Source organism: Engystomops pustulosus, chromosome 6 (genome assembly GCF_040894005.1).
Source record: "Engystomops pustulosus chromosome 6, aEngPut4.maternal, whole genome shotgun sequence".
Taxonomy (NCBI): domain Eukaryota; kingdom Metazoa; phylum Chordata; class Amphibia; order Anura; family Leptodactylidae; genus Engystomops; species Engystomops pustulosus.
In genome coordinates, this window is record NC_092416.1 from 120,443,030 (window position 1) to 120,456,380 (window position 13,351).

A 13,351-nucleotide genomic window follows, 5' to 3' on the forward strand; every position below is an offset into this window, starting at 1 on the left:
TCCGATCAGCACCCCCCCCCCCCCTCCTGAAATACTGCTTGGGACCTTTCCTGCTTGGGACCTTTGCTTTTACCACTACATTACTATTAGCCTCTGCCAACCGATCAGCACACCCCTCCTGAAATACTCTGTGCTGCTTGTGACCTTTGGTTTTACCACTACATAACTCTTAGCCTCTGCCATCCGATTAGCAACCCCCCCCCCCCCCTCCTGAAATACTCTGTGCTGCTTGGGAGCTTTGCTTTTACCACTAAATAACTCTTAGCCTCTGCCATGCGATCAGCACACCCCTCCTGAAATACTCTGTGCTGCTTGGGACCTTTGATTTTACCACTACATTACTCTTAGCCTCTGCCATCCGACCAGCACATTCCCCTCCTGAAATACTCTGTGCTGCTTGAGGCAGTCGCATTATTATTTATCTTATCTCTCATAACACAATCATTTTTTAATCTCCAGCCACCACAAACGGAGATGCATCACATGGTGTGACCGCGCTGCCTTCTGGGAAATGTAGTCATTCCACACCTCTTTGTTACGGGACTAATCTGACAACAGAACAACAACTTCCAGAATCCTCTGCTGGAGCATCAGGGTGGGGGGAGGCCGGAGTTCCCCGTCACCTAAAACTTTAGTGCAGAGTGTGACTGCAGCCCAGGTAGGAGCTTAGAGGGGGGCTTTTATCTCTATTGAGATGTAGCACTGGCATCTCATACAGTTACATATATTGTATCACATGATGCTTCTAATGAGCCAAATAGAGGAATGAAATTTCCACATAACACTAAACAAGGGAAATCAGAATCATTTCCACAGATATGTGCTAATTTACATTTTCTGCTAATGTGTACCTTTTTCCAAGCATTATTTGCAGTCAGTAAATTTGCAGTAGATAATTTTTATGTATTTTGTTTACATGTGAGCGCTCCCCAAGGGTTTTTATTTTATTTATTGGAATATATTTTTTGTTTGTTTGTTTCTGATGATTAAAATTGACCCTGTTTGCTCAATGTTTAATGTAATTAGCACAATTAGACCTTGTTACTTCTTTTATGTTAACTGGGGGGAAAAAACTACAACCCCCATGATGCCTCTGTTCTTTTCAGATGCAGCGGGGGTGGGGGCTGTGTTGTTGGTGGGTGGGGCTATGTCTGAGTACAAAACCTTGTGCAGAGTGTGAGCTTGTATCATAGCAGACAGATCAGCAAGGGAGCAGGGCTGCACAGCTGGTGCATGACGCTGGCTACTAATTCCCTGTCTGCTGCTTGATCCCTACTGTCTGGCACAAAGTCTTCACAGCTACCTCACCGGCCATTGCTGCTGGCCCTTTAAATACTATAGATTTTTTTTTTTTCAAATTTGAGACTCATGATTGTTTTACCTCTATTTTCTATGCAGTGAAGGTGAAGCTTTAGGAAGATTCGCCTTCCTGGGATAATTTTGGATGTTGGATTTGTGTTCCTGAAGAACGACCCAAGATGCACACGGTGCAGAAGGACACCACATTCACAAAGATCTTTGTAGGGGGGCTCCCATATCACACAACTGACTCGTCCCTCAGGAAATACTTTGAGGTTTTTGGGGATATTGATGAAGCTGTGGTGATTACGGACAGACAGACGAGCAAGTCCAGGGGGTATGGCTTTGTAAGTATCTCTAGTGAGCACCATCATCATTGTCCTTTTTTCTATTTTCTGATGTCTCGTTGTCTAGAAATTTTTGAGGAGGTATGAGGTAGCCATCATCTAGGAGGCTGAGCTGCGGCTCAGGTTCAGCAGGTGGTCCACTGCTGGCATCAGTCGGCAGGTATTCTTTGTTGTGTATAATGTATATATTTTGTACAAAGCCTCTTGTGTCTGGTGAATGACGCTGTCAGTATACAGAGCAGCCGTCTGGCCATTGTCTGCCCTTGTTTTCAGCCGGGGGCCCACTCTGGATCTTTTAGTTGAGTCCAAGGTCAGTTGTGTCTCCCATACCCCCCCCCCCCCCTGTCATTTTCTGTCATATTTTTTTTTTTAAGTCACTGTGGCAACACAGGTTTTGTTGCTGGTCGACACAACAGGTAGTTTCATAAGGAAACATGTTTAGACTGATAACATTAGTGTATGGCGTCTTGAAGGTTTTTGCCAGGGATCTTGGTTGTGTAATTTTGACCTCTGTTATATTGTGTTATATTATTTATTTTAACTACCAATGTTCTTAGATTGTAACTTTTTCTTCTGTATTCAGTGTGTCAGAAGAATCAGCCTTTTATGGCTATTCTAAGTCTAACGGTGATCCTATGACAACACTCCAGGGCCAAATAAAAATCTTAACTTCCCTTCTGCTGCCTTGTGTACAGTACAGTTCTGTGCAGACATTTTTGGTCCCAGTGGCTGTTAGTTTGCACAGTGGTTGTCTTTTTATCATTTATTAATTTCCAGATTTTTATTTTAATGTGGGTAATGTTAAGTCACTGACCAGTCAGATTAGGTGTTTAGTGTAAGTTGCTATGAGCAACAGTCCCATTTTATTTTGTGCGTTGAATGACAAAATGGCCTACATAAGGTTGAACCATTGCGGGCTTTTTTTTTTTTTTCAATTGTTGTGCCATTTGTGTTTATTAAAATGTTTACATGAGTATTCCAGTTTATTTGCATATGTTGGCATGGTCTTGCAGGTTTTTGATGTGCTCAAAATCTTCATGTGTAAAGAAACCTAAAGAGAAAGAAAATTCCAGCAGATCATTTGCCTGATCCATTAATAATTGTTCATTCCTTCCTGTCTTGGAGGTGCTATTTGCCTTAATCAATTGACAGAACTGTAGGAAAACCAGGGTGCCCCTAGTGGTCATGGCTGTATTTCAAAAATGAAAGTATTTCACATCATTGTTTCTTATTTGCCAACCTTGTTAAAAGGAGTACAAACTGCCAGGTGCCATGTTTTAAAACATTCTGGATTACTGGACTGTACTAGAGTTATTTTACTTATTTTTATTAATTTCTGGAACTACTGATTAAAGTAATTTCTGTGAGTGTAAAATCTACAGATCTAATTCTTCAGATATGCACACGTGCTGTCATTTGGAAAGCGTGATGACAATCAATATGACTCCCACATGGCTTGTCACTCGTTTTTTTTTTTTTTTTTTTTTTTTTTCTTCCATTAAACTTCCTAGTAAGACAATGATATGCATGGGTGAAGCCTTACCAGAATACTAGTGAGAATTACCATTCTGTAGCCGATGGGGGGGGGAAAAGTCAGTTACTGGGTTTTGTCCCTTAACATTATGAAATGCATATTAGGCTGACTGGGCATGCAGGAACTTGTAGTTCCAGCTTCCATACAGACGCTTTATGATGTTGCTTCCTTATGTGTCACTTAATATTCTGCAGGACGACAATGCTTTCCAAAATAACAGAAAACAAGGGGCTTCCCTGGGGGTGTGTGAGGCTTTGAACTCTTGTCGCTAAATGGATGCCAGGCTGGCACTGAAACTTGTTAGATCACTAATTTATTCCAAACAGAGAAATAAAGACTCTGGGCACTGTGATAATGGTGGCGTGTGCCAAACTTGGGGGGCACATCCTGTTCCCAAATGACATTGTGATGGCGGTCCTAATGAAACCTGTTTACTTCATGCTAAGAGTGTAAATGGACTGATATTAGATTGGGAGAGGGCTCTGATAATTTGGCACAATGGTGGCGGATTATTGGATTTATAATGCACATTTTCAAAACAATGATGCACATATGAGCCAATAGTTGCTATGTGGCATGATAACGTATAGACTATGTAAATCTGGGCCTAGGGATCTGGAGATCATTGGGATGTCTATGCAGATTTGTTGCTGAGGAAGTGTAAGTCCGTTGTGTGATCTCTGACCTGAGGACGGTCCAGAATGTGGTTGTTGTGGAAAATAATTTCATGTCATGGCAGTAACTGCCTGGGGGTGAAAATGGTGGTCCCTGTGCCTTTTATGGGTGCAATATTTCAGTTCTGTATGACTTCATCGCATTATTCCATCTAGGACTAATAATGGTTTCTAAACACATTAGGTTTTAATTGCAGGTTACAATGGCAGACAGGGCGGCTGCTGAACGAGCCTGCAAAGACCCTAACCCCATTATTGATGGACGGAAAGCAAATGTGAACCTCGCTTATATCGGAGCCAAGCCAAGGAACCTCCAAACTGGTAAGTAAGCAGACCAGGATGTCCAATGGACATTTTATGGAATTTATTTTACCTTTCACTTCTAATTGCCCCGCAAGGAAGTTTTTACCAAAAGTCCTAATTAAAGCAAACTAAACCCCCTGCATGAGATTTATCCCCAATCCACACAATAGTTTCAATCACAATATCAGCCACATAGTGCGCCATGTGAACAAAGCGCTCCACTCATGATGGGGGAGGTCTCTAGTGACTAAAGGATTTTTCCAACTAGTCAATAAAATGGTCACTAACTTTTAAACAAGCTTGGCATAAATCAGTAGTACAAGGTAATACATTTTGTCATAGAATAATGCATATTATAGCATTAACTATGATGCATACTTGAGAAAATAAGTTTTGCACTGAAATATCTGCTGAATTCCAAGACAGACAAAACTTCACAGAAGGGGAGGAGGGAGTCGCAGCAGCTAGGTCTCCGTCCATCTGCCCTGAAACAAATGAAAATTGCAAACCTTTTAGGGGAAAGCTGCTACACACCGGACTACAGATTATTTAAAGTTTGTTGAAAGGTGAAATGTGCTTTAAGTAGCTGGATATTTCGGACCCTTTTGTATAATGATCATGCTCAGAACTCTGTAACCACCAAAAACTTGAATTTCTGATATTTTTATTTTATAATTTTTACAAGGGTTATTCCCTAGATAAACTGGAAGCCAGCGTAATATTCAAATTCACAACTTTGTTAAATTCAAATGCATGTCAACACCAGAAAGGAGGAAGCTTGACTCATTGATGTATTGGGGAGGGGGGGGGGTGTTATCCTATAATGTATGTTGGCAAAAAGGGTGATTGCTTATGTCTGTGGGGTCAACTCCTTGTCATTTATTCCATTATGTTCTCTGGGATGTAAATTCCCCTAGGACAGTGGCGAACCTATGGCACGGGTGCCAGAGGTGGTACTCGGAGCCCTTTCTATGGGCACTCAGGCCATTGCCCCAATATTCACCAAACAGGACCACATCCACAAAATCTTCCTGCAGTCCCAAACAACTTAAGGGATGCTGCTCTGAGCGCTATTTTAAAGCAACACTTCACTGGCTGTTTGAAACTGCAGGAAAAGTGAGAAGGTGTAGACTGAACTGCACTGTCTTTGGTGGTCCTCCTGCTGGACCCACCATTTTTCCTGAAGAGCAGCTACAATGATGGTCTGAATTTGCCCCCCCTTCTTTGAACTGCATTGGTGGCCTGAAGAGAGCCAATACAAGTGAATGATGTTGAAGAACAGGTAGCAATAAGTTACTGCTTGAAATGCCATGTTGGCACTTCATGGTAAATAAGTGGATTTTGGTTGTAGTTCGGCCACTCGGTCCCTGAAAGGTTCGCCATCTCTGCCCTAGGATGTCATAATTGTATAACATGGTGGTCACAAGTGACTCTAGTCCACCAGTTTCTGTAATGGCCGCGAAAAGAGAAAGCTAGTTGTGCCCTTACAGATTGCCATGATGGGTGAGGGGCATGAGAAACACATAAAGTAGATTTAAAAAAGATCTTCCCAAAACCCATGAAAAAGGGTTTAATATGGCAAGTGAGTAGAAGCTAACAGTTTAAGAGAAGCAGAAAGGATTCTATATGTAATTGGGGAGAACACAAAGACATGCATAACGTCTGTCACTTTCCATAGGTTTAACGATTGGAGTGCAGCAGCTACACCCGGCCTTCATCCAGAGACCCATCGGGTAAGTCCTCCCGTGTGACATCTGAACCCTCTATGGTCGATCTGTGTTATTCATGTCGCCTTGTGTATGATGTTCTATTAATTACCTTGCTCAAAGGGCACCTGTTCTTTTTTTATTGAGCATCTAATTCTTGGTTTGTGAATCTAGATTAACCTAGATTTGAAACTGTGACACAATTTTTGTATCTTAAGAAAATTGTAGAAGTACCGCCTGGAAAACTCAAAAGTGCTTAAGGAATGATCCCTTTATTGGGTGGTTGTTCGTTCTGAGCATCCTGGTCAGTGAATACAGTGGCAGTATGGACACTTTCAGTCCCGCTCTCCTGTTTTCCATATTGTTATATATCGTTACACATTCAGGGACCCTATAAAGCAGGATGACGGCACCTATTTGATATGTCATGGCTACCTTTGCAGCCTGTTGAGGTGTCTATCGGACTTGCTGCTGCTGAATTCTTCTGTGATTTCATTTATTTTACTCCAGTCCAGTTCTTTATTCTCTCACCTTATTTTTAAAGGCACCTCTCCCTCCCTGCAGAATGGCAGTGAGACGTTAGAACTGATAGCAGACAGATGTTCTGCGGGGTCTGTGACTGACTCTCATAGGGCTCTATTGTCTGGTGGCCTTTTTCAATGGCTTTTCCCTCCCCCATCCCCCTCTCACACACTAGAAAAGTCCTCTAATTGGACACGGCAGCTGTTCTAGAAGGCACTAGTGATCCCTGAAAACAATAGACCCACAACAAAGCCCTTGGTTAACTCTTTGTGGGCCGTTGTGGCCTCACCCTGCATTTGTTGTTTACCCTCTAGATGTGACTGCTGGGGGGTTAATAGTCCCGCCAGACCGGCAGGGGATTTGATCCCAGCTGTTCTGGTGTATACATAATTTTTTTTTCTTATTTGTAGAGGAGCTGGTGCACCCCTTTACAATAGGGACAATGCACACACTTATGTCACAATGCAGAGCATGCGTCCATGCTGGAGGTCACTGGGCTGAAGTGTGGTGCAGTGTGTGATGGGAATATCTACTTGAAGATCCTTTGATATTCATTAACTTCATGAACAAACTTATTAAATAACATGTTTCTCTGAAATACACAATACTCCTGGTACATACAAGACAAAAGGGCTTGTTTATATATACAGGTTTTATTCGGATTGTCCCATGCAGCTTTTAAAGCAAAAATCAAGTATGAAGGGAGGAAAGTATAAAAGACTGAACAAAACCCACATGAGTGAATCTATCATATTCACAGAAAAGGTTCCAGAATTTAAATAAAGTCCTCAGGTGTTTCTTGGTTGATCTATTTCTGTCATTATAACTCCCATACAACTTTACCAGTTCTCTGGTACCTCCACCTTGCTATACTTGGACACTCACATGGCCATGCACCATTTCCACACCCCATAATGTTTTTTGTGGCTAGTTGGCCCCTTTTCCTGTTCTTCTAGTAGGTTAGTAGTTATACCTTGAGCTCTAGAAAGCTCAGGAACCACCACAAATCATAAGCATTTATGTCAAAGGAGGCGTTATCCAGCTTTCCCATAAGTTCCTCTAGATGGGTATAACTAGCTGGGTAGTTTTCCTAGATTGCTGAATGCCCAGTCGGCTTATATGTGCATTGTAATGACTGCATAACTAACAAGGCTGGTTTAGTGGTCCCACATTTTGTTATAACACAGTTTACATCATGTGATGGCGGGTTAAGCAGTGCCTCTTAAGACCCCGGGCACATCGATCATAAATGTGATCTACGGTGCGATCCAATCTGTGACTTTATTGCTCTAAACAGATCGTATATTCCCTAACGATTAACCAAGAAGTGTGCAATCCAAATCCGCTCTGTCCAATCCAGTGTGTTTTATTACCCAGAAATGGATATAAAGCATTATACTGGAATTTCTAATTTACTATCCCTCTGGGCTCAGTTTACATTGAAGAGGACCAAGAAAGGAGAAGTAAGGAAGGTATTGCAGCTTACTGCTGTGTTAAGCAGTAGAAGTCGGTGGTTCTCGGGCTCCACACCCTGCATTGTGTACTGTGAACTGGCTTCCTGCGTGTATGAGCTCTGCCCTGTGATGTGTAAATGAGGGGTGAGGATGATTCTGGGTGCCAGTGTCAGACAGCTGTGAATAAGATACAATCCATGATGCCTTTTATCTGTTAATGTGTGATGTTTTGCACCTTCCCTCAGCATTTCCTCTGCTATCACACCTACGTGAATGGGGGTATCACAGATGTCTTTTGGCTACAAGGGGTTAAGGGAAGTTGGCAGTGATACTATAGTTTATGTAGAGAGGAGTTGGCACTACAAGTTATGCATGTGCATGCTCCGGAAGGCTGGGGGTAAGTAAGTGTCCTGTGGAGGGGGGGGGGGGGGGGGAGGGGGGTCCAGCTTAATAAGATGAGCATGGTTTAGGGACTATGGAAAGTTTTCAAACTGTGCAGACTCCCTCCCAAGACTCCAGGCTGTGTAACCTCACAAAGTCTGGAGACAATTGCAGCAAACCTTCAGCTGTGTGAGCAGCTAGATCGGGAAAGGTTTATAGGAGGAGGATGGTGACATTGTGTGGCAGGAGTTGTTATTGTATCTGATGCATTATCCTATTTCTCTTGTTGTATCATTACCCAGTGCCTTCCCTATGTGGCATTGCTAGTACTTGCTTCACATACACTTGTTTTCTGTAACTTGCATGGGAAACGTTTTCTTATTAAATTAAGACTGTGGCTTTAAATAGACAGATCTAAATCTTGGCCAATGCTCGGTGCACTGACCCTTTGTAGTACTAGGGAAGGGGGAGGAGGACGGTGCTCCTGAGCCGCTTGGGGTGGAGAGGTGGGGTGAGGCCTAACTGAAATCTCCTCATCCTGCTGTTTCAGTGTATCCTTCACGTATAGAATGGGATAATGAGAACACACCTTCTTCCACCGTACACGGGGCTGTTATATTCCTATGTATCAGAGCCCGAGTTCTGGTTCTTCTAATGGGCAGTATTATTCTAGTTTGCACCACCATAATTGTAGTTCTAGTCTTGTACATAGGTGCAAAATTGTTATTTGCTTGTAAATAAAAGAATGTTCTTGATAATAGAAACCATATGATAGTAGTAATCTTCTACTTGGGAGCTTTATTGTAGTGGTTATACTTGTTTACATGGGGGGGGGGGATATTTTTTAATAGTTTATATTATTGCAGTAATAGATGTAGGTAGAGTATCAGCAGATGGTTCCTAGTATCAGCCATGAAAAATGGGATATTTTTTTTTTTTTTTTTTTTTTTTTTTTTTTTTTTAGTTAAGACTAGAATCTCCTTTCTCGTAAGTATTCAGCCTAAATGTGGTTTTGCAGCTCTGCATTACCCAATTCTTTACCACACACAAACTATTCGTTGGGAATTGGCTGCCATGGTTTGGGACAACCCATTTTTACTGAGGAAATTGCTCTTGTACCACATGTTCTCTTTTGGGCTAATAGACTATTTAATTTTATGTTAAACTTCACAGTTTGCTGTAAAATCCTGACAGCAGCTGGCAACAAATGCCAGTGATGGGTCATTGTCAACCCCAATTTCACCTTTTGTATCTTGCTACATGTTCCATTATCTTGTTGTTACTGTCCCCGCCAGAGTCCTATACTGCACCTTTTTTATTTTTTTTATTTTCTTGCATATATGTTTAGATACTTGATAGGAGGTTAGAGTCCCCTCTTTATAGACATTGTTCACAATCTGCATAATTTGGTTAGAGTACAAAGCTTGTCTAGCCCTTAATGAATAATGACAAAAAAAATAAAATTGTAGTCATGAATTTTTATAAGTGTCTGCCATATTTGAAATTGAACTTTGATGTTGGTGGCTGGTGGAGTTATCATATTTTTGGAGAAAGATTTTTGTCACTGCTTAAGGCCAGCTCACACCTTCATCTGGACTTGCCATTACACTCTGAGGAGAACATAATGGAAATCAAAAATGGTATTTCTGTACCCCTCCCCCAGACTGTGACGGCCCATAGGTTATCTTATTTTAATGTCCTTACTGTCTTTTTGGTTCGCTTACATTACTATTCTGTGTAGGCTTTTCCATTGCACTGGTTTTCAAGTAACTAATAGGAAAATGAATTGAGAAATCTTCCACACTTTATTTATTTTTTTCATGGTTCAACAAAATAATGTAAATGCATTTAAATGAGACTTGGAATAGATTTTATTTTTTTACATTTCTGTTTCTTTTTACAGGCTGACGCCGCAATATATCTACCCACCCACCCTCATCCAGCCAAGTGTGGTCATTCCAACGCCAATCCAGACTTTGCAATCTCCATATATCGATTATAATGCTGCTACACAGCCCTACACACATTACACCACAGCTGCCTATGAACAGTATCCCTACGCCGCCTCACCCGCCACTGGTTACATGGGCTATGGCTATACCAGTGCTGTGCAGCAGCCAATAACTGGCACCACCACAGGAGCACCACCCACTGCATACATCCAGTACCAACCTGCACAGCTCCAGCCAGATCGTATGCAGTGAGAGGAGAACACTCAAACTCTTGCCATGAGAAAATGCAGCTGCAAAACAAAAAATGTATTAACATACAGAACGCAAAAGACTCCTACACTGTGCCCTTAATATTTCAGTTGTATTAGAGACCATGTTGGAGGCTCCTTATGTTATGATTTTTGTTCTTTTTTGGCATCCTGAGAAAAGTGGGAGTACAATGTGGAAGGGGGGCTCAATCCGACAATAGTTTACGTTGCCCCCTCTTACTTTTTTTTTTTTTTTTTTTTCTGCAAGTTAAAATAAAAAGAGAACCAAGAAATGGTCAGGGGAAAATGTCTTCGGAAGGTACACTTTTTAAAAAGCAAAAAAACTTTGATAGTCTATATAAAAACTAAAATGCTCAGCGATGCCTTATAGAAATAACTATTTTTCAATATTTATTATTATGTATTTTTTTTTTTTCTATGTTCACCTTGGCTGTGAATTAGTAAATGAAGGGGCAGGAGTATTTATCCACCTTGTTGAGAGAATTTTTTTTTGCTAAATTATTGTAAACTTTTTTTTTTTTCCTAGATAAATGCTGACTATTTCAATATGCAATTGACGGAGACTGGACTTTAAGCTCCTGGTGCTGTGTCAGCATGGGAGTGGTAAAAGCGGAGACCTCCGTAGTCGCAGCACTGTAATATTTTATTGTCTAACTGTTAATTCAGTTAAATACTTATATTAAAAAAAAAAACAAAAAAACAGAAGTACATTGTGTAGTAACTGCTGAGGTCTTGTCATACTGCAATAGAGGGAAATGCAGTATTTTATGTATAGATGAGACTAAGGAATTGCAACACCTAAAGTGATTTTACTCGGATGTGCTTATAAATGCAAAAAAAAATTCTATATATTTTATATGTGCAGAAGATGGGCTGCATCTATCCTGTGCTTGCTGCAGTGGACTATTTTTCTTGGGTTAAATATGGCTGAATCATTTCTGGACTTCATCCAATGAAGAACTGACTTTTTTTTAATTTATTTGGGCCAATATTTCTGAAAAATTTTTGTTTTAATGATGCCATTTGAGAAGTACCAGGTGTCATGTGGGACACTAAGAAACGGCCAATGGTGTAAAGTTGTGGGACCTTGTAAAGTTATTATTTTATTATTATTTTTTTTTTTTTTTTTTCTTTTACCAAATTTGTCAGTTTGAGACCAAGAACGACAGTCTAAGTACATTCCTAAAACCCCATTATTATGCGTTGGATGGGGCTCCTGATGGGACAAAACCATCATTGGTTCGTATTTGGCCTTGACAACAATTAGGATCTGTGTTTGGTAATTCTATTGTAGTAATCCATAACTCTGGTTTCCCTAGAAACTTAAGACAAACATTTTATTTCCTTGCTGTGAGCCACATCCTGCACATACAATTTAATGCCTGTGGTTACAGTGTAAATATGAATAAGCTCTAAGTTGGCTTTTCCATACTGTTGGCTACCCACAAAGCCATTTGAATGATTATTGCATTAAATAGCACAAACCTTTGCTAAGGACAGGATTCTGAAACTATGCAATTGTATCCTTGCTGCTTCCTTTCTGTTCAAATTTTACTATGCGTTTGCAAGGATCCTTTTTCATATATATATTTTATTTTATTTTTATTTTTTGCAGGAGGAATGGGGGGGGGGGTGTTGTGGTAATTGTATAATTTATCACAAATGGGCCTCATGGATCAAACGCCATATCAAGAGTAAGTGAACCTGTTCCCCATCTCAGCAAGTTGAGGGTCTCCACAGCTTTCTTTATAAATTTTATTTTATTTTTTTTCTATTATAAAGGTGGGCCAGTAAACCCGCCCCACCCTCGTTTTATGTATATCACTGCTACTGAAATTGTCAACATTTTGTAGTGTTGGCCTATGTATCTACTTTGCAGGGTTACTTTTCTCAATATTGGTAGATTATTTACAAGGATATTACTGTAATCTTGTACATTTTTTTTAAAGTAAACCCCAAGGCTTTATTGGATACATCTAGAAAACATTAGGACTTTGTCTTTTGTAAAGGATATATCTGATGGTTTATTTGGCCCTGAGATCCACTGTAGACTTAATGGAGAACACGTTTTATGTGGACAATGAAGAGGAACTTTATGCCAATGTAGTAAAAATTTGAAAGTGTAACCAAACATTTAATTTCCACAAAATCCTGCCACCTTGGTTCTGGGAAGCCAAGCCTACAATCCCATCAAATTGTATTGAATGCCATATCAATATGTTGACTTTGCTTATTGGCTTAGACTACAAAACTTCCCAACCTGTTGAGTCCCAGGGTCAAGGATAGAGCTCCATAGATGAGATCAATAACTGTCCAAGCTTTGACACGTGAATTGTCAACTGTGGGTGTCCTCATTAAATGCCCCCACGTTGATATACCTGTTGTGTGACTTGCTTTGTTCTAGGGACTCGAACCAGCTAAAAATCTCCAATGTGCAGTTTCCACCACTGTGATTTCCTGGTCAGTGTGCCCCAAATTCCACTACTATATTGCCTGACAAATATTCAATAACTTTTTATACTTCCTGTAATTCTTTTTGTCCTTTAACTATGACTTGAAGAAAACAAAATTTTTTTTTTTATAGAAAAATAAAAAAAATAAAGCTAATTTTAATTTCAAATGTGTTTTTTTTTTTTCCAGGCTCAGTGACTGTGGTAATCTTGTTATATTTGTCCTTCCTTCTAAAATAAACTTATAAAATTTTGCTATTGAGCCTGAGGGGCTCCGCTAGGTGTTTCCATAGCCCCTCAATGATGTGATTTCATTCGCTGTTACAATGAGCAGAGCAGGGCTCTCCTCCCCCTGCATTACTCCTACTGCTGCCAGGTTACAAAGCCAGAGGGAGGTGGGAGAGCAGGGAGTTGACAGCTTGTGTATCTGCATCACTCTGAGGCTCTGGAAACGCCCACC

The 13,351-nt window shown here is 40.6% G+C and overlaps 1 protein-coding gene across 1 annotated transcript; it reads left to right on the forward strand.

Moving 5' to 3' along the window:
- Nucleotides 1-538: 538 nt before the first annotated feature.
- Nucleotides 539-13,061, forward strand: RBM38 (RNA binding motif protein 38). The gene is made up of 5 exons (XM_072110700.1): nt 539-658; nt 1,399-1,646; nt 4,052-4,175; nt 5,836-5,890; nt 10,124-13,061. Exons 2-5 carry the CDS (start codon nt 1,479-1,481, stop codon nt 10,422-10,424), a joined length of 648 nt encoding a protein of 215 aa, XP_071966801.1. The 5' UTR covers nt 539-658; nt 1,399-1,478; the 3' UTR covers nt 10,425-13,061.
- Nucleotides 13,062-13,351: the final 290 nt, after the last annotated feature.